At 40.7% G+C, this 19,203-nt stretch overlaps 3 protein-coding genes across 6 annotated transcripts; 1 reads left to right on the top strand and 2 right to left on the bottom strand.

Annotated features, from left to right (window-relative positions):
- Positions 1 to 708: 708 nt before the first annotated feature.
- On the top strand, positions 709 to 8,536 carry LOC311251681 (eukaryotic translation initiation factor 5A-1). Of its 3 annotated transcripts, XM_084344266.1 has the most exons (6): positions 1,797 to 2,000; positions 3,917 to 4,089; positions 4,445 to 4,549; positions 5,993 to 6,124; positions 7,000 to 7,072; positions 8,399 to 8,536. In XM_084344266.1, the coding sequence occupies exons 1-5, from the start codon at positions 1,994 to 1,996 to the stop codon at positions 7,060 to 7,062; spliced, it is 480 nt and encodes a 159-aa protein (XP_084200392.1). In that variant the 5' UTR covers positions 1,797 to 1,993; the 3' UTR covers positions 7,063 to 7,072; positions 8,399 to 8,536. The 3 variants fall into 3 exon arrangements, with proteins under 3 accessions (XP_084200393.1, XP_084200392.1, XP_084200391.1); XM_084344267.1 differs by lacking the exons at positions 1,797 to 2,000; positions 8,399 to 8,536 and adding an exon at positions 709 to 1,097 and having other exon boundaries at positions 7,000 to 8,313; XM_084344265.1 differs by lacking the exon at positions 8,399 to 8,536 and having other exon boundaries at positions 1,798 to 2,000; positions 7,000 to 8,313.
- A 603-nt stretch (positions 8,537 to 9,139) lies between these two features.
- Positions 9,140 to 13,190, bottom strand: gps2 (G protein pathway suppressor 2). Of its 2 annotated transcripts, none has more exons than XM_084344263.1 (11): positions 13,028 to 13,190; positions 12,496 to 12,613; positions 11,953 to 12,113; positions 11,740 to 11,852; positions 11,559 to 11,638; positions 11,358 to 11,437; positions 11,093 to 11,264; positions 10,887 to 10,970; positions 10,665 to 10,741; positions 10,419 to 10,514; positions 9,140 to 9,788 (listed from the first exon to the last, which is right to left on the bottom strand). In XM_084344263.1, exons 2-11 carry the CDS (start codon positions 12,587 to 12,589, stop codon positions 9,696 to 9,698), a joined length of 1,050 nt encoding a protein of 349 aa, XP_084200389.1. In that variant the 5' UTR covers positions 12,590 to 12,613; positions 13,028 to 13,190; the 3' UTR covers positions 9,140 to 9,695. The 2 variants fall into 2 exon arrangements, with proteins under 2 accessions (XP_084200389.1, XP_084200390.1); XM_084344264.1 differs by having other exon boundaries at positions 11,953 to 12,062.
- Positions 13,191 to 14,132: 942 nt separating this feature from the next.
- On the bottom strand, positions 14,133 to 17,232 carry gabarapb (GABA(A) receptor-associated protein b). The gene is made up of 4 exons (XM_084344739.1): positions 16,998 to 17,232; positions 15,502 to 15,580; positions 15,279 to 15,397; positions 14,133 to 15,132 (listed from the first exon to the last, which is right to left on the bottom strand). The coding sequence occupies exons 1-4, from the start codon at positions 17,085 to 17,087 to the stop codon at positions 15,052 to 15,054; spliced, it is 369 nt and encodes a 122-aa protein (XP_084200865.1). The 5' UTR covers positions 17,088 to 17,232; the 3' UTR covers positions 14,133 to 15,051.
- Positions 17,233 to 19,203: the final 1,971 nt, after the last annotated feature.

The raw sequence follows: 19,203 nt of genomic DNA, 5'->3' as shown, positions 1-19,203 counted from the left end.
AAGTTAAAGTATACAACATATACATAACAAAGCATTAATATATCAAAACAACATGAGTAAAAGCTTTCTGGCAATATAATGCAATTTTAATGTGCACCTGATAGTGGCAGCTCCCTGTTATCCTCTTCAAAACCTACATCATGTCACATCACACACTTCATTAGAGCGTGACTAATATAATGGCATAGTCGATACTATTATCCAATTTATGCTCATTACAGTTCTCTTATATGTTGGCCATTAACAAACAAGAAACCTGTGCACAGAGATAACAAACATACGTAAAGATATGTATGTTTTAAAAGTGTCCCCATTACATGATTTGAATACAGCGACATCACACTGCAGTTACATTGTACTTACATATTATGAATACAATGCAACATTTATGTTCAAGAATACACTGTAAGCATTGTATTGTCGACATCTACATTTTACAGTGCAATCTAACAGCCTGCTGACTTTTTACAAGCTTACATCAGGTGATGACACCTGCCATCTCCATGACAACTGCGCAAATCTCATCCTCTGGTGAAACCCATGAGATGCAGTTGAAAGCTCTGGAAGCTAATAAAGTGCACCTTGAGCTCTTATAATTATAATAACAATTGTATGACTGTACAATAACAGATGTCTTTTACAAGTGAGGGGTTTTATTGTGATAGTTCCGCGGGGAAGTGGTGCGTTTAGGTGTTCGAGTGTTCTGTCGGTGTTGAGGAGCTGGATGAGGGAGCGACAGAGAAGGTGGAGTGTAGCCTACAGACGGCACAGACATAGCGGGGTTCAGGGCTCTGGTTCTTCTCGGCCCGGCGGCTGACTCTGACGGTCGTGTACCTCTGTGCGAGGTAACCTGCAACCTGCATCACGCACCAGAAGGAGCAGAGAGGCGAGAGGAAACGACGGGAATGAGAGAGGAGTAGAAAGACACAGCTGGTAGCTACAGAGTAAAAAAAAAAGGGAGCGACGTCGCAAACGAGCCACCGAGGAGGAGGAGACAGACCCGGGCCAGACGACCCGTTAGCGCGGATAAAGGTGGGAGGAAATAACGGGAGAGAGGCTGAAATATAGCAGAATCGAGGAGAGACGTTATCACTAGGGTAAGTTCCTTATCAAAACATCCAATAGACGGGGCGTGTTTGCGCCTGAGCAGACGAGTTATCCTATGCACATGTCTGTCTGGAGCTGTATTATGATATATCCCTTTAAACGCCACCATGAAGTCATAACAGCGGTGTGTTTTAGCAGAGGGGCTAGCTGTCACTGCTTCATTCTCACTTGTTAGCTAAAAATGGAAGAAAAGAAATGCCCCACCACTCCTTTTCATTGCTTTAAGTTCACAAAACCTGCCGTGCGTGTCTAAATTTGACATAAAGCCCGACTTTTTTTAATTGCGTTCACACGTCCGCCACCGGCTGCAAGCAAACTCCGCACACAACACGAATAAACTCCCTCCTGTAAACTTCTCATTGCCGCTGCACGCCGTAGCCATCACGAGTATTAGCTTAGTCATTACTGTACACAAGCGGGCCAGAATTCAATCAATGTCCGCGTCTTTGGGCGTGTTTGGCGGCCAGCACAGGGGCGAGCTGATGCCATGACACACATCAGTGTCGCGACAGGCTCGAACGCAGTAACGGTTGTCGTGCCGCCGTGCGGAGTTCAATGTCTCTATCGGAAGGGGCCTCGGCCCGAGTGCAGCCAGCACGTTACCGACGGCGGGCCGTGGTGGGTACGTTGTGTACGCACTAGGCCGCAGTCAGCCTCTTTCTGTTGAACACTGCGGACAGACTGCACGGTGCCACACTCTGCCCCCGGGGTGCGACTCACCCCTGCGTGTCACCCTCAGTGTTTAACGGTTAACGGTGGGTTCACAACATAGGTGGGGGGCCGGGTTTGGTGAAGCGAGTCACGCCTACTTGAAATTTGATTTATGGGTCATTAGTGCGGATTAGCAGTCCGAGTCTCACGTTCACCCGGCTAACAGCCGCCCTGAATGAGAGGTAAAGCCCCTAAATCCGGTCTTTCATTTGCTTTTCATTCATTTCCATGTGTTTGTTTATACTGTAAGTTTGTAGCTAAAGTTTGTGTCGTTAGCTGTCGGGTTATAGATGTACTCGTGGCAGGCTGCACCGCCGGTAACAAAACAAGTTTGGTGAGCTAATGACTCCACCTATAACTTTATGTAATTTTAAGTACACTTCTGTACAGTTGGACTGGTTTGGCTAACAGGTGCCATGTTTCCGTTACTTTATTTAGCCCTGACTGACCTGCTGCTGCTGATTTCCTCCTCAGCCTCAGCTTTTTAATTGGTCTCACCAGCCAGCTCTCACATTACCAGCTTGTTCTGAAGAGATGCTGTCAGATAGGCTCTTCATCTTTCTTCGTGGACTTATCTATGACCAGAGTTGTGAAAACGAGCTAAAAGTCATACTTCCTTAACCTCTTTAACACAAACAAGCACATCTCAAAGTCACATACATGTATTTTGAATTATTGTCCAAATCCCAAGGAGACCAAACAACCATACATTATGCTAGACGGTAGGTACATTTGTATAAATGAAGCAAAAGAGTCTCAGATGTTTTATTTCATGTAATAGTGAAGTTATCATCACTATAATTTCATGAAAATGCCAGGTAATAACTGGACATTAGGGATCAGGTGCTTAAAAGTAAAGATATTGTGTTAAAATATTAATTTAGTAAAAGTGAAAGTAACCAGTACTAATAGCACTTCTGTACAATCTGCAAAGTAACTAGTAACTAAATGTAGTGGAGTAAAAAGTACAATATTTGCCTCCAAATTGTTGTGGAGTAGAAGTATAAAGTGCAAGAACCACAAAATTGTATACCTCAGTATAGTATTTATATGTCCAGTGTGTGTACCACAATAAAGTTGGGTCGCACCTGAAAGTAAGAACTTACAACAGCCCAGGTAAACACCAGTGAATAGTTCAAGAAGGTAATGTTAAAATTAATGCAAATATTAAAATACGTTTCACAATGTTTGTTTTGTGGCCGTTAAATCAATATTTTAATCTAAATTGGTGGCTTGTGATAAGGTGTCAATGAAAGAAGTCATAAAGTGGGAATATGAAAGCCAAGCAAGTAAAGGCTATGTCTGGGTACTGAATCCTAAATTCGTTTTTGATGCAGGAAGCCTGGTCAGATCTATAGCGTTGTTTACTTATCCTTAAGATTTAGTCTTTTAAATCACAGTTTTAGACATTTTATTCTGTATTAAGTTTAGGCAAAAGTCTTGTTTGTTTTTGTTGTGACTGTGGCTGCAACTAACGATAATTTGTCTTAGAAATGAATCCTCCAGATATTTTCTCGATTAATCGCTTAGTCTATAAAATGTCAAGAAAATCTGAAAAATGCAAGACTTTATTTGACAGAGCCCAAAGTGATGCCCGACAAACAGTCCAAAACCCAAAGACTCATTTACTATCAAAAGTAGCAAATCCTATTTACTGTTATACAGTGTTAGTAAAGGCTTTAAAGCAACATTATGTAGAAGTTGACATTTTGTGCGATTTCACAGTTTCTGAGTGCTACACCACTGTCGTAAATACAAATCCAAGGTCTGTAACAGTTTGTCAGGTGCTAAATCCAAACAAAACTCATTACACCATAACAAGTTATGTGTTGAAAACTTGTATATTGAAGTAAACATGTATGTAACGCTGTGATCCTACCCTCGCTGAAGTTACATAGTGCAGAAACAAGTGATGGCTGTGACAGAGACACCATTCACCCTGTTACAAGACACTGTACCATCAGAATGTTATTTTGAGAAGTTACATATTGTTGCATTAAATCAATACATTTTCTAGCTCTAATGCTAACTGTGCTTTTCCTGAATCAATTATGAATGCGTATGAATGTCTGTATCCTGTGTGTTTTCACTTCCACAGCAGGCATGGCAGATGCAGAGCTGGACTTCCAGACAGGTGATGCCGGGGCGTCCGCCACCTACCCCATGCAGTGCTCTGCCCTGCGCAAAAACGGCTTCGTGGTGCTGAAAGGCCGACCCTGCAAGATCGTTGAGATGTCCACCTCCAAGACTGGCAAGCACGGCCACGCTAAGGTCAGCGATTCCTGAAACGGCTCAGGTTTTTTCAAGCTACTGATGCGAAATGACATCTTTGCAGGGGTTTACTGCGTGACTCAGACAAATAAATGTGAAATATTTTTGTTTTTTCAAATATGGACTCACGTCACCTGTTATTTTTGGAATAGACACAAGGTCACAGTCGCTCATATTGATGCACATTATTGGATGCTTTCTGTCTGTACAAGAACAATGTGTCCCTGTTGGGTTACAGTGTTCACCTCTTAAATCTTATGATACACTTGGTGTATTTATTGATAGCTAATTATAGTAGGTAACTCAAAGCTGATTGTTCATCCTGTGTGTATGTGTGTGTGTTGTGCTTGTGCAGGTCCACCTGGTTGGTATCGACATCTTCTCTGGTAAGAAGTATGAAGATATCTGTCCTTCCACCCACAATATGGACGTCCCCAACATCAAGAGAATGGATTACCAGGTGAGGCTGCTGGAGGACTGACAAGGTCTTGGCTGCTGCAACAGCAGCTTGTTACCAACTGTTAATAAAAATGTTTTACTTGCTGTTGAAATGTAGCAGAAAACCAGGGCTGTCTCCTCTGAGTAATTTTTAGTTGATGAGTTAATTTCCAGGGAATGAGATGAGTGAATAGTCACGTCTCAGCTATCACAGAAATATTCACAAATATGCTTTGGTCTTAATTAGTCACAAGATGTTAAAGACATAATCTCCATGGCTGCTGGGGGACAATTAGTGGTTGTATGATAATTTGAAAAAGCATTGTGATTATTAGTAAATTGAGTTTCTTTGTGAGACAAAAGAAAGAAAGAGAGGTACTAATAATGGGGGAAAATGCAGATAATATTCTAGATCAAGAGCAATATCAATATTCTAGAGCTGCAAGAGCATTGATGAATTGAGAATCTGTCATGGGCTAATGTATGTCATGACAGCTAGACAGTAGGGCTGCAACTGACGATTATATTCACGCTTAATCGTTTAGTTTAGTTGATGAAATGTCTAAAAAAGTGCTCAAATGTGACGTCTTCAAATTGCTGATTTTTCCAACAAACAGTGGATAAGCCAAAACTCTTCACTAACTATAAGTAAACGACAAAGAAAAGCACCAAATCCTTAAATAAAAGAAGCTGGAACCAGCAAATGTTCAACATTTTTGCTAAAAAAATGACAGAAACGATTAATGGTTTACCAAAATAGTTGATTTATTTTTTTAGATAGACTAATGGACTAAAGACTGTTAGTTGAAGGTCTACTGTACAGCTGCTATAATTAACATTTTCATGTAAGCATTGGCTTAAATGACTGATATTGATGTCGTTTCCAGACGTTGGTTCCTGGCTTTAGCAATAATGCTCCAATAAATGCTCTCCATTTCAGAGTTGCCAGCTTTTCCAAAAATTTTGCAACTTTTTAGCTTCTCTTAAGACTTTCTTTCTAAAAAAACAGCGACTAGTTCAACTTGTTCAGATAATCAGGGAAAAGGCGATAAAATTAAAGAGTAAAAAAGCAAAAAAAGCTAATAATCAGTTAATACAGGTTTAACTACCTTTGAACATAATCACATCTCAAACTCCTGTAATTTATAGCAAATGATACCTGTGAATGCCATAGTTTAAAATTGTCTAAGTAGGCCTGCTTCCACTAGATTACACTGTAGAGACTGAAAACCTGATATGCTACTAAGAATGGATTGCTTACAACACTGATAAAAACCGGTTTGATTTACAGTAGAGCTCGGCCCATTGAAAAACAGATAGTGTAGAATTTCCCGTTGAGGTGAAACCACATAGTCTCATACACTTACATCATTCAGATTAAAGGCTGAATGCAACAGAAAGAGGAAAAAGGATTTTAAAAAACACTGTGTCCACTCACTCTTTGCTGTCCTGTCCCCTCTCCCAGCTGATTGGGATCACAGATGGCTACCTGTCCCTGCTCCAGGACAGCGGTGAGGTGAGAGAGGACTTGAAGATTCCTGAGGGAGACTTGGGCAAAGAGATAGAGAGCAAGCACGACGCCGGAGAGGAGATCCTGGTCAGTAATGCCACCTCAACCTACTCTCAGCGCTTCTGTACGAACAAGGCGGGATGGACGTGTAACAGTGTATTTACTGCTTTGCATGTTTAGTGTAGAAAGTTACGGAGAAAGGTAGCTTTAGTCTAACAGATGAGACGGGAAGAAGTCACAATAAAACACCACTTCTCTTACAAAGATTACACTCCACACTTTTCTTTTACTGCAGTAAACCAGAATACATGTCCTCCTCTCTAAAGTGTTTTATGGTGACAGGTTGTACAGTACGGTGCAACGTAAAGGGTACATTTATGTAAAATAAAGGGCCATTTTTTTATTATTAAGACAAAGGAAATCTCAAAGTAGGTAATAATTGATAATGACTAATGCAAAAAAAAATGTTTCAGATGAATCTGCTGATTACACTCCAGATAAATCTATTTTATTGTCTATAAAATGTCAGAAAATAGTGTAAAATATCCTCCCTGTTTTCTCAGGCCAAAACCCAGTTTAATATATTTATATAGAATTTTCTACCATTTTTGCATAAAACACCACTTAAGCAATTATTGGATTATCAAAATAGTTCCAGATGTTCCAGCTCTACTCGTGTGTAAGATCTGTCTGTTACAAGTTGTTGCTGTGTTGTGACAAAAGAGGAAGCTTGCACAAACGTCACCTTGAAAAGCTTTAATGTGGTTAAACTGAAAACTTTTCGTTAATGTGGAAATCAGTAACATCAGTAGTATCAGGACATAGACACAGAAGTTGTTGCTGTTGGACAGGAAACCAAGACTTCTGCTTTAATTCAGTTCTGACCAGCATCCCTGAAGCGATCACCTGAAAGAAAGAAGAACCGGTCTTGTACTGATCTTCTCTGTTCGCCTCTCTTTCAGATCACCGTTCTAAATGCAATGGATGAGGAAGCTGCAATTGGCATCAAAGCCCTGGGTAAATAAGCCACTGCAGGTAAATACAGAGCTCCAGCTGTGTCGACATGCAGCTGTCCTTTCACGCCTGACCCAAGCCTGCCTGAAGAGGAGTGTGTGTGAGTGTGTGTGTGCGCGCGCGCGAGTGTGTGTGTTTGGTTGTTACACCACAAGCCGCCAGCATGTGCCATGCCAGTGCAAGTGTGTGTGATTTCATGTACATGTACAGTTTATTGTTCATCAGTGGACCAAGGGGAAGGCAACTCCAGCGAAGAAGATCCAGTGTCTGGGTTTGATGTTTAGAATCAGTGTCCGAAATTAACTTTTTGACTCGCCGGCCAAGTTGATTGGTGGATGGAAAAATCCACCGGGCAAAATGTTTATATACATATTGGGTATGATGAGTATTTAATTATTACAAAATGCTGCAGTAAAACAACTTCAAAGTTATCACAGTAAAAGAGTACGGTTGAGTAAAAATCGAAAGGGGTGACACGTCATTAAAGGAAAAAAAGGAGTGTTTTAAACAATTTTCAAGGCCATTGGTGTAGTGATTTCTGTTTTTACGAGGGTCACCTGAATGCACCACGAAGTCCCTGTTTCTGTCATGACACCTAAACGCTGTAGAGTCACAGCATAGTTTTTTTAACCGGCCAAGGAGGCGGGTAGCCTTACGAGATCTACTCACCAACAGAAAATCTACCTGCATTTGGCGCTTGGTGGATGTTAATTTCGGACCCTGTTTAGATTTTACTTTAGGTGTTATTGAAACAAAAGATGGCATTTAAAATGTTGTTACAGTTATGCATAAACACTTTACTGGAAAGTTTCATGTTTTTCCTTATTTTACCATTTTTTTGTGTATATATTTGTTCAAACTGGACTAAAATCTAAAGACTCCTAATTGATGAACTGTAACTAATTTGACGTAGCCTGTATGGAGTGTGCCACTGCGGATTTGCCTACCCCTTAATGTACTTTTTTTTGTTTCATGTTAACACTATTATGAGCATGTGTACCATTTTTAAGTAGCACTATCAGATATAAATGAAAGCTTACGGTTCATAATGTATTTTTGCTTCCTGTATCGACTTCTCTAAGAAGCAGCCTGTAGCATTGTTGTATTTGTTGGGTCAAACTGTTATATGCACTTTTTCCTTAGCAGAATGTGGGCTGTAAAAGCGTCCGCACAAAAATCTGTTTAAAAACTGTTGTTTGTGCAATGTTTCCTCTGCAGAAGATAGTTGAAACACTGTCTCATTAAAATATATTTCTCTTGCATTCATTTTTTTCCTTCAGCATCTTCCTTCTCTGACTTTTCTTTCCTCTTTCTTCTCATTCCTCCCTCCTTGTAATTGTGTTTCAGGGGCAAACGAGATGCACTGGACCTGGGGAGAAGGAGGGGATATTGCCTCGTCAATGCTATTCTCCCTGTTTTCTTTCTTTTAGTCTTCGTTTTTCATACTCTCTCTCCCTCACTCTGTTTTCTGACCCTCCTTTGGGTTCAATTAGAAAAGAACTTTAATAAATAATTGGAAATGTCAAACAGTAAACAAACATTCTCTATGTACATGCACACAATAAAGCCACATCTGATCACCGGACGAACGGGTGTAAGACATAAAAAAGGTCATAGAAGAAGGTCTCTCGCTGAGGACTGAGTAGGTGTACAGATACTCAGTAGCTACCTACCATCAGGGGAAAGAAAGGTGGTGAAAATGTCACAACTGTTTTGTTTTTTATATATGTTCCCGTTTTCTGAAGGGCTTCAACTCTAGATCTGCATTGTTCTGTTGACGTTTATCACCTGAAACTTGTCTATTAAACAAAGGTTACCAACATGGCACACCGAGGTTGTTTCTTGTTGTCTCAAGGGTTTAAAAGTGTCAAAAGGAAACAAAACCCTGCTTTAGGAACACATCATTTCTCATCTGTTCAAAAGTCCTTCAGCTAAACCTCGATTTTATTTAAAAACCCTTTGCAGAGGCCCTCAGAGCGGGCCTTCACGTGCAGGTTGTGGCAGTTTGGTATCCTTACTTTGTGTTCGTACAGAAAGTACAAACTGTGCAGAATGTCTCCAAAAAGAAACAATAAAGATGACAAACTGTTTGATGTTTGCTTATGGTTTTATTTAGTAACATAAAAGCTTTAAAAATAGCAGAGACTTAAATTTCAGTTAACACTGAAAATCCTTAATGTTGTTGCAGTGATTAACCAATGTGTTTCATCACAGTGTGTGTGTGTGTGTGTTAACTCAGTGGAATCCAGTTGTTTTGATCCAAACCGTGCTGAAGCTTTGACACTTTTAGCAAGCAGAGAGAGAGAGAGACACTAAACTCTCCACAGATGTCTGAATATGAATGTTAGTAAACAAAGAATAAGCTCTGGTCCGTGCAGTCTTGATTTATACAAGATATTAACATTGTGGTGCACTTAAGCAACTCCAGAATGAAATTACTGTGAAGGTAAAATTATCTATTTTACAAATTAACATTTAAAAAATGTAAAAAAAATCAGAAGCACATAAGCATCAACAAAGCTCAAAACAAGATACTATACAGGAAATAAAACAAATCACGTGACTGTTATTTTTGAAGAAGTTGATCCATTCTTCGGCCAAGCGGTAAAATCTCAGTGATGATGAAGCTGAAGGTGTCGGTGGGTTACTTGCCGTGGTGGTAGAACCTCTGGCCACTCTGGCTGTGGGGGAGGAAGCCGTGGCGAGGAGCACCCTGGGGAGAGCTCTGAAACGGGGACTGATGATGGAAACATGGGACAATGTTATGAAATGACAACTGTAGGTGTACGGTAATAAAATTATTCTCCCTGACAAAAGATCTAGAAAGCAATTTTACATTTTTTCTTTTAAACAGGAAAAGGAAGTTCATCATGAAAAGAAACATGGTGATAGTTCAGAAAGTTTAATATCATGAGAGAGCACATGAAGATCTCATAATATGATTGGATGCACTTCGAAGGATCAGCTGTAAACACAGATCAAGTTTAAATCATTTCACATGTGGAGGAGGCGCTGTTCAAACGTTCAGCATTGTTGCCCTCCAGATAGGAAAACTGTGACTCAGGCTGATGATCATGTGTACACAACCAACGCAGTGGCATGGCAACCCTGGCAGCAGCCCTGTGAGGCTGTAATGCTCATTACACACCAGAAAACCCAAATTTTAGACGGAGGAAAAATAAGAGAGCCACTTCAGTGTGGCCTCCAGGTGGCGTCACAGGACAGGCTAGGCTGCCTTACTGCTTGCTTGGCTTAACATATGCACGACCTGCGTCACTGGCTCAGTAAAGGAACAAAACATTTCCCGCCACTTTTGTGCCAGTGCAACAATGAAAATAATAAAAACGAATGATGTGTGGGGACTCACCTTTGCAGTGGGAATCTGAACAGCCATAGATGGGGTTGGCAGCAGTCCTGGAGCAGAGGGATGCATGGCTGGTGGATGCATCGGCCTTAAAGCACCCTTCAAAAACATCAAGATGAGAAAAAAATCAGGAGGGAAGTAGTGATGATTCAGCACTTAACACTGTTAAAGTGTCTTATAAAGCTTATAGATTACGCTCACATATATCAGCAATCTGTTAAAGTCAATTTACATGTCAAATATTCTTACTGCATCAGTGAAGCCCGACTGTTGGTTGGCGTGTTCCAGCTGCTTCTGGAGAGGTATTCCAGCTCCAGGAATGTATCCTGCATGAGATAAAGAGATATTTTCAACCAAACAATAATTTACAACAAGTACAGAGCCGATATTCTGAATGTTAACAGCCATTAGAATTCTCCAGCAGTGAAACCGCAGCGGGAACATGGGGACAATGACAACAGAGGAACTGACCGGGCTGGGAGGTGAAGTGACTGTGTACAGGGTAACCCGGCTGCTGGTGGGGGAGGTACTGCATGGCCTGAAACGCAGACGCACCTGTAGGAAAAGAAAAGCAACTTACTGTTTTTACAACCACTACATCCCACATTCATGACGTCCACATTAATGAGCTTCACTAATTGTCAAAATACAGCCTTAAACAGACACATGTGCTTTACCTCTGATTTGAGAGCTGCTTGCAAAACTGACAGGTACAGATGGTCCAGGGGCGTAGGTGGAGGGATGCTGGGACTGAGCCACCCCATAGGGCTCATGGACCCCCTGGCCCCCGCTGAACTGTCCGTGCTCTGCTGAGCCCGAGCTGAACCCCGGCGTCTGATAGTGACGTGCCTAAAAGAGGACAGGGAGGGAGTGTGAACACAGCAATACACAATTTCATATTTTATGAGAAGAGTTCTTTGAGTGAAACGGCCCTTTACTCACTGGAATCACAGCCGCAGGGAACAGTTGTTTGCTACGTTCTCCGAGCAGCGCGCCGGGTCGACTGTGGCTGACTGGGTTGCCTGAGAGAGGCAAGGAGAAGGATGGGTTCATCAACAGTAATTAGGTCAAGAGGAGATTGACAATTTTCCAGACAGCCCAGATGAGGTTTAGGCGATAAAGAACACTTGAACAGTGACATACCTTGAATACTGAGGAGGTGCTGCCCTGCGTGCATGGGCAGGCTGGATTGGTAGCTTGCTGAAGTCAGTGTTGTGATATCACTAGAGAGGACGGGAGGCACAGAAATGCAACTGAATACCTAGAATACTTCAACGAATACTCTGTCATACCTTGACTTAGAATACAAAACCATCAAGTTTACCTCTGTTCCTTTCTGCGTCTCTTCTCCTCTTCATGAAGTACTTTCTTGAGCTGTAAGAAGAGCTGGTGTTTCTCTTGTTGGAGTCCCTGTAGTTTTTCCCCCATCTTCATAACCTGAAGTTTAGATTGGGAATCATGGTGTAAGAATATTTTACTTTATTTTAACATTGTGCCATGCAGTAGACACGTTTGCATTCTTTATCACTTTTCAAACCTGTTCTTTGGTTTCCTCCAGAGACATCCTCTCCTCGATTTCTTTAGTTCTCTTTCTCTCTTCTTCCTCCTTCATCTTCTGCTCCATCATTTTGTCCACCTCTTCCTCCTCTGAAAAGATGTTGTTGTTCATGTTGTTTAGTGGTAGAGAACATTCAAATCCTTCACATAAAAATAAAAATTGAACAACAAAATGTATAAGTATTATTAGAAATAAAGATATAAGGATATAGGATATAAAAGTGAATATACACATTCTGCAGGGCCTTATCATTCAGAGAGTAAATTTTGTATAAATGTTGGTATAGTCCACTTAATGTAAAGTAATACAAGTACAATACAAGCATTATCCTTGAAGGATTTTTGAAGATATCCATCTTCATGCAGAAGCACATTTAAATATAATACTGCACTAAACTCAAAGGGTTTTCCAATGGTTTGTCTACATGTCAAATGGGAGTGTCACATCTTTAGCTCTTCGGTTGTGACAGTCAGTCAAACACATACAGTGACAGTCAGTCAGACACATACAGTGACAGCTCACCTTGTCTCTTGCGCTCCCGCTCCCTCATGATGTGTTTGTGGAGGGCTCTGGCCATCGCGTTGGACAGCTTGGGTCTCTCCAGCAGGGCGGGCATGGTGACAGGCAGTGGAGGGGCCAGCTGGTGTGGATATACATGGTTTTAATAGTTACCGAAAATACATTCGACGCCTTTAATTGTGTATATCCCACTGTAAAAATGAATGTAACCAGCAGATATATTACAGATATTACTGGCAAAGGCCTAAGCTAGCTAATAAGCTACTATTCGGCTATGTTAGCATTGTTAGCCTTTGCTGCTGTTAACTGACAATATAATTTATTAAAATACGTCAACGAGTGCGGTATACTTAAATGTAAAGATGTATGCAGCCTAATCATGCAATGCAGCAGCGACAGTTTTATTTTCAAACATGCACGACAGCAAACATTAACCACAGTTAGCTAGCGGTTTAGCTAGCACTACGCATTTTTATGCATCTTTTTTTTTAGTTAACGTTAAATTACTGTAAGGGGGGGGTACAAAAAATCTTACTTTTGTTGCTTTGTGGGTCGTTTAATAAGAACCTAACCGTCTTGCGGTTTTTAATTTGACTCGAATTGACTGTTTCTGGAGAAGTTAGCCAGAATAAAATCAAAACTTCTCTCCAAAGCATAAACAGTCGGAGAGGTTCTCGGCCCGGGTGATAATGTTGAACTTCCGGTGCCAAAGACGACATCCGTTTCCCCCCCTCCGAGCTGCATTGTGGGAATTGTAGTTGATTCTGTATTTTTAAGCAAAGATGTCAGTCACTTGTCAACATAAGCAAAACTTAATCTTACGAATTCACCTTTTTACGAAGACAGTGTGGTTATGTTTCCAGAACCTTTTCAGACACAACACACGGAAATAGATCTTATTTTTAAAATGTCCTCCCATCATACTGCATCTGAATGATCTTTTTCAATTTAATGGGAAAATATAATCACATGTCCAATTGGTCCATCTGATATTTCTTTTTATTTTCAAACCTTAAAATTATATAGATATATTATATGTCTTATTAAAGATTTATTTAAAAATAAACTATGTATTGATATATTCAAATCTCTTGTACATTTATATCAAATGTTTATTTTGCTCTTGAAAAAACAACTTACTCTGCCTTGCTCCTGCTTTCTTCGCTCTAATTGTTGCTCCCTTTGCCCATTCTGTAAATTGTTTTTGTAATTCCTGAAGTGGACAGAAAAACATTGATCTAATATGTCATATCAGCTTCGTGCATAAGAAAAATAAATACTAGTGGCTTTCCACAGCTTGTAAAGACACTCATTATTTGACCAGCCACAGTAGCTGATATGATAAGGCAGCCTGAGCAAATAGAGGAACTAAGGCTGAACTTTATCACCAGTTCAGGGTGTTGTTCGTTGCACAGATTGTAACGTCCTCCAAAACAAATGTGGAGAGATATAAAATGGAAGTGACTCAAATTCTGCAGTGACTAGGGAGTTTTATCAACCTGGTCAGTTTGCAGTCCATACCACAAAGTTGCACCAAGGGTGAGCCCCTCACCAGATACATTAGAAGATAGTGCCTTTGTTTATTTGTGATCCTGTGACAAATATGAACTGAAACAGCCAATAAAGACAAGAAACACAGATAGCTTTTCATCACATTTTATCATGTATGGTCATGAGTGGAGAAGAAAGAGCCAGTAATGCAGCTGTATACAGAGTTCAAATCTTTTTTTTTTCTTTTTTAAAAAAAAGGAGACAAACTTAAAAAAGAGAAAATTGCACTCAGCTTTACAATACCTTTAGAAATTAAGCCATCTAAAATTAACAATAATAACAACAATAATCATAGTAGCAGTCAACATAATAGTCTTACCACTGAAAGCAGAGGATGATTGTTAAGTCTGAATTCTATTACACTCCTTGCTAAAGTCAGATGCAGGGCAGCACACTAAATTCCCATTCACATACTTCAGTACCTGGTGAATTTGACAAATTAACCGAGCCACTTCAGTTTTTAGAGGAAGAGAACTGCTGCAAAACAGTTATCCATTGTCAGAGACAGAAAATAACCTGCCTTCAACTGGTAGATGCCATTTTTTTCCACCTTAAACTCAAAACGCACTTAAGCTTCCAGCAAACCAACAAAACAGACAACTAATAGCTACTTCAATAAGAACTGATTTGAACTCACATACTATGCCTTTCTTCCCTTAACCCTGGGGTAACTATAATTACGGCCTAGCTCTAACATTATTTTGTTATTCTTTCTCAGTGTTTTCAGTAAAGTATGATCAATTATGACACTAGAAAAATAACTGGCCCGGGACCACTTAACCCAAGTCACTTACTGAAAAGAAAAGAGGAGGCAAATACAATTCAGACTGCAGAATAATAAAGACATAAATGGATGGGAGATGGGTAATGTATGAGGGAGGGTGAAAGTGCATTTGACATATTTACTCTGGGAACTCTAGGCTGCTGAGCTGGATTTAATATTTAAATGAATGAATGGTGGAGGTCTCAGAAAGGTGGGTAGTGGTTGGAGGGGGGATGGTAGCGGGATCAGATTTCCCTTTGGCTGCTCCCATACACACTCTCATCACTGTAGGCAATGTAGAGGAAAAAGTCCTCTTCATGATGCTCCTGAGAAGGAGGATAAGAAAAAAAGATGTTAGCATGGCATTAAAAATTTAGAGGGAGGCTCGCTTAAGTATAAGTTGGGAAAAAACAACAGAACACGCTGATAAAGACAGTCTCGAGAGCGGGTCAGTGAGGTAGAAAATGAGTACCTGGTACAACAGTCCCATGGTAGCTGAAGTGGGTGGAATGACGTTGTTTACAAAGAAGAAGAGAGCATCCTCAGCTCGCAAGTGGATTCTTTTCCGGATGAGGAAGTAAAACTGGCCCACTGATAAAAGAGAGTACCAAATTGACATAATTTTAGATGTTGCTGTAACAGATGAGGATATTTTTAATACGGTTCAGGAGTTTAGCACATAATAGAATGTTTACCTGTCAGGTCGGAGGGGACAAGGTACTTCTTCTTGTCCAGATCTCCTATTCTGGCTTTGGGGGCTTTCTCCACAATTACCTGAAAAAGAGAAAAACAAGAACGCTCACAGATTAATCAGAGTACATTTTCCACCAAACAAAAGCTGTGGTTTCATCTTTCTCAGAAAGGGGATCTGAGAGTGCGCTAAATTGTCAGTCAAGCGAGGACTGAAATATATTTAGCCCTGATGTATTTGAATTTTAAAACACTACCCAAGAATTGTTTGGTCAGTCGCTGAGAAAGAAACAGGTTCATCCACATGTTTAGGATCCAGACCTGTGGAGGACTGACAGGAGCCCAAAAATTTAACTATTTATTACGTTTCTTCCTTTCAGTCTAAAAATACGAGTAAAATACAACCTGCCCACACACCAAGCAGAGGCACTCACTCACAGTAGAGCTTCAACGCATTAACAGGCCACAAATTTTAACTATTAATTGTATTTATTTATTTATTTATTTATTTTTAATCAAAATATAGTTTGTATCCAGTGCATCTTATGGTTTCCTTCTATGACAGTTAAATTAATCTCCATCAGTGGACTACTGATCAGGCACAAAAGGCATTTAAACATGTCATTGTGGGCTCGGTGAGGTTTTGAGGCCTATTGTTTACCATTTTCTGACAATTTAAAGACCAAATGAGTCTTAATAAATGAGAAATAAATAGCAAATTACTTTGAGATGAGAATAAATAGTCAGTCGCAGTGGTACATTCAGTTGGTCAGAATCTATGACTAAGAAAATGAGAGTTAGTGAAACTAAAATGGTATCCTGAGGACAAATACTGCTTATCATACATGACAGAAAGGCCGGAGAACATTATCAGCTTTGGCCCTGTCAGCGTTTGAGTGTCAGAAGGCGAAACGCCGTCGACTACACAACCTGTCTGATAGCCAGAAGACGTAAACAAGTGCCCTGTTTGTTGACCCAACCAAACTATTTTAGGTGCGCTGCTATTAGCGTTTCAACATACAGCCTCAACTACACCCAGCTTCAGACCACACTCAGTCTGAGCACACACCAGATTGTCTTTCTCTAATATAACCACCACAGTCGTAATCACAAGAGGGGCATTATTTCGTTTCATTAAAAAAAAGATGTGTCTTAATTATTTAGCACTATTTGCTTAAATAAATAAATACACACCCGGAAGGATTAGACGGAGCTACCTCTAGCTGGCCTGTACGGTGCGGCCGAAATCCTTTCTGGTTAACCTCTAACGTTAGCTTTGTTAGCTAACTGGTGAGCTGTTTACTAACGTGGCAGTAGACTAAGGAGATAAATAAGGATAATTAAGTAAAGCTACAAATGAACCACATCATTATAGTTGGACACTATGTCCGCACATTAAGTGTCACAAACAATTAGCTAAACAGCGCAAGCTTTCCAACTGGTTGAGCTTGGAGCCACCCGTCAAAATGCTAACAACACCAAGCTAACGTTAGCTACTTACAGGAACCCTGTCCGGATACTTCTTTCTTATTTTCTCGCCCTCGGACCGCCTTTTCTCAAAAGGGTGTTCCTCTTTGTACTGAAACTTCATCGTTAAGAGAGATGACAGACAACAAGTCGGTCACTCCGGGGTTGTACGATAGCGGGTTTCTCAGGGAACGGCTCGAATCGCTGACACACACGACAAAAACAAACGATGCTAACTAGCTTCTAGCTCGCCACAGCTGTTTTCCTAGTGCGACTGCGGCGGAGGGATACAATAACAATATGACGTAGCGGAGAGGCTAGTTCGATGGGTGGACTTTGCGCTGACCATGACCACGTTAACGTTAATGGTAAAACGTCTATCGGTGTGTATTCAAGACAAATTTCCTCATTTGAAATAAACCATTTTTTGAATGGTTGAAATCCATTAGTCATTTTTCCGTGGAACTACTTTATTTTGAACAACCGCTGCGCGTAAAGACGCAGGGCAGGGCCGTGAAGAGGCAGCTGTCCTTGTCATATGACCGAGGCCCAGCAGTTTGCAGCTAGAGGGAAGAAACTCAAAAACATGCGGTGATACTCTGTAAATGTGGCTAATGTATGCTCTAAATCTGGACCCAAAGACATCCAGCTGGTTCACAACAACATTCTGAATAGTGTTTGTTATTATGTATTCACCCATTGACCAAGAACAGTGCTTAATAATGACTAAATTGCACTGAAGTTTCTTAATTTCCAGTGTTGACACACCAGCAGGTAAATAATGGAGTATGATCATATGAGCTAGAATCCCTTCCAGCTTCAGCAGCAGTGTTTTGGACCTGAAGCTTCCATCTCATCGCATATAATTCTCTACCCTTTGAGAAAATTAGCTAATGGACCCCCATTAACACTTCCTGGAGCATTGATGGGCCCCTTAAGCTCTGGGGTATTTCAATTTTTGGCCTTTCTTAACAATATTATGTACATCCAGGAAAAATCTTCCCCCGTAACCTAAAATATCTCATCAAGAGGTTAATTTTCCACCAACACACTGCATTTTTTATTGTTGTTTTACCATAAGGAATACTGATAAAGGTTAAAGCATCATCTGAAATATGGTGTATTAATGTCAAGAGTCCCAGTTTGCCGTTCACGTGTCCATTTCCCAAGCACCGATAGGAAAAGTTACCAACCTGTCTGTTGCATAAGACATCCACATCCCAGTGACTCACTCTACTTGCTCATGTGACATGTAAAATCCCTGCTGTGCTTCAGTCTTTTGGTATTGTGTTCTATCAGACTGCCTATCTAAAAAGTCCCTCACAGCAGTTATTGTTTGGTCAGTGAAACACAATGTTAACTGATCGTCACAGGTGATAGTTTTTGTTTTTGTTTTCCCCCCCCCCCCAATAGACTGGCTTCATCCAAACATTATTCTGATAAATGTGTACCGTTTTTATCACAGTAAAGTTTTCAACATACGTACAAGGCTCATCTAATCTCTCATGTCAGGGTGGTAGGTTTGACTCTGCTCCCGTGCAGGACGTAATGTGCTGAGTCACTTGTGGACGGGATTGCTTTCCAGGTCCTAGTCCAAGCTTTAAAATAAAACTAGAGTCGGACTTTACTATAAGGTTTGTTGTCCTCCTTAGACTAAACATTTCTCCCACAAAAGCTCTTCATCATCAGTGACAAAAACAAAGTGATAGCTCGCCCTTCCACCACAAAGTCTCCCACAAGGCCTACTCAGCAGCCACAGCTCAGGCCTGCCTCATCATCTCATACCATTACTTCACACATCACGATGAATGTTGGAGCAGTACACGCTACTCTGAATCTATTTTTGTTGCTACGCTTACAAATATTTCTCTGTATGAAATCTTTTCTTTGACAAAACATGCAACACGCTTCCAGAGTAACAAACATGAGCCGCAAGGGAGGTGTTGCAAAAGAAAACAGAGAAAGCAGTCTTCCCTGGAAGTCCTCTTTCCAAGGAACTGTCGACAGCTGCTGGCAGCCGAGGAGGTGAAATTAAACATGGTGGCTGGTTCAAACTCTGCCAGGAGTAGAGTCACTCCAAACAATAGCAGATGCATGTTTGCTGTTTCAAGATTTTACTTTTCAAACCATCATTAGGAAGAGGTAGAGGCTTTGGGGAAACAACAGTTTACTATGTTCCCACCATAGTGGGTCAACATTGAAGAAAGAAAATGGTTGTACACGTGACCATGACTGCTCTG

This window comes from Pagrus pagrus, assembly GCF_965226575.1.
Source record: "Pagrus pagrus genome assembly, chromosome: 22".
In the NCBI taxonomy this organism is placed as follows: domain Eukaryota; kingdom Metazoa; phylum Chordata; class Actinopteri; order Spariformes; family Sparidae; genus Pagrus; species Pagrus pagrus.
The sequence above is the reverse complement of the archived record's forward strand: the minus strand, read 5'-3'. Positions and strand labels throughout refer to the sequence as shown.

Coding starts and splice junctions, on each gene's coding strand:
- gps2 (XM_084344263.1), bottom strand. CDS start 12,589: ATGCCCGCCCTGCTGGAGAGACCCAAGCTGTCCAACGCGATGGCCAGA. Junction 10,971..11,092: donor AAGCAGCTCTCAAATCAGAG/GTAAAGCACATG, acceptor CTTTTCCTACAG/GTGCGTCTGCGTTTCAGGCC. Junction 9,789..10,418: donor TTCAGATTCCCACTGCAAAG/GTGAGTCCCCAC, acceptor TTCCATCATCAG/TCCCCGTTTCAGAGCTCTCC.
- LOC311251681 (XM_084344266.1), top strand. Junction 4,090..4,444: donor GCAAGCACGGCCACGCTAAG/GTCAGCGATTCC, acceptor GTGCTTGTGCAG/GTCCACCTGGTTGGTATCGA. Junction 4,550..5,992: donor TCAAGAGAATGGATTACCAG/GTGAGGCTGCTG, acceptor CCCCTCTCCCAG/CTGATTGGGATCACAGATGG.
- gabarapb (XM_084344739.1), bottom strand. CDS start 17,087: ATGAAGTTTCAGTACAAAGAGGAACACCCTTTTGAGAAAAGGCGGTCC. Junction 15,581..16,997: donor AGTATCCGGACAGGGTTCCT/GTAAGTAGCTAA, acceptor TCTCTTTTTCAG/GTAATTGTGGAGAAAGCCCC. Junction 15,133..15,278: donor CCATGGGACTGTTGTACCAG/GTACTCATTTTC, acceptor CCTCCTTCTCAG/GAGCATCATGAAGAGGACTT.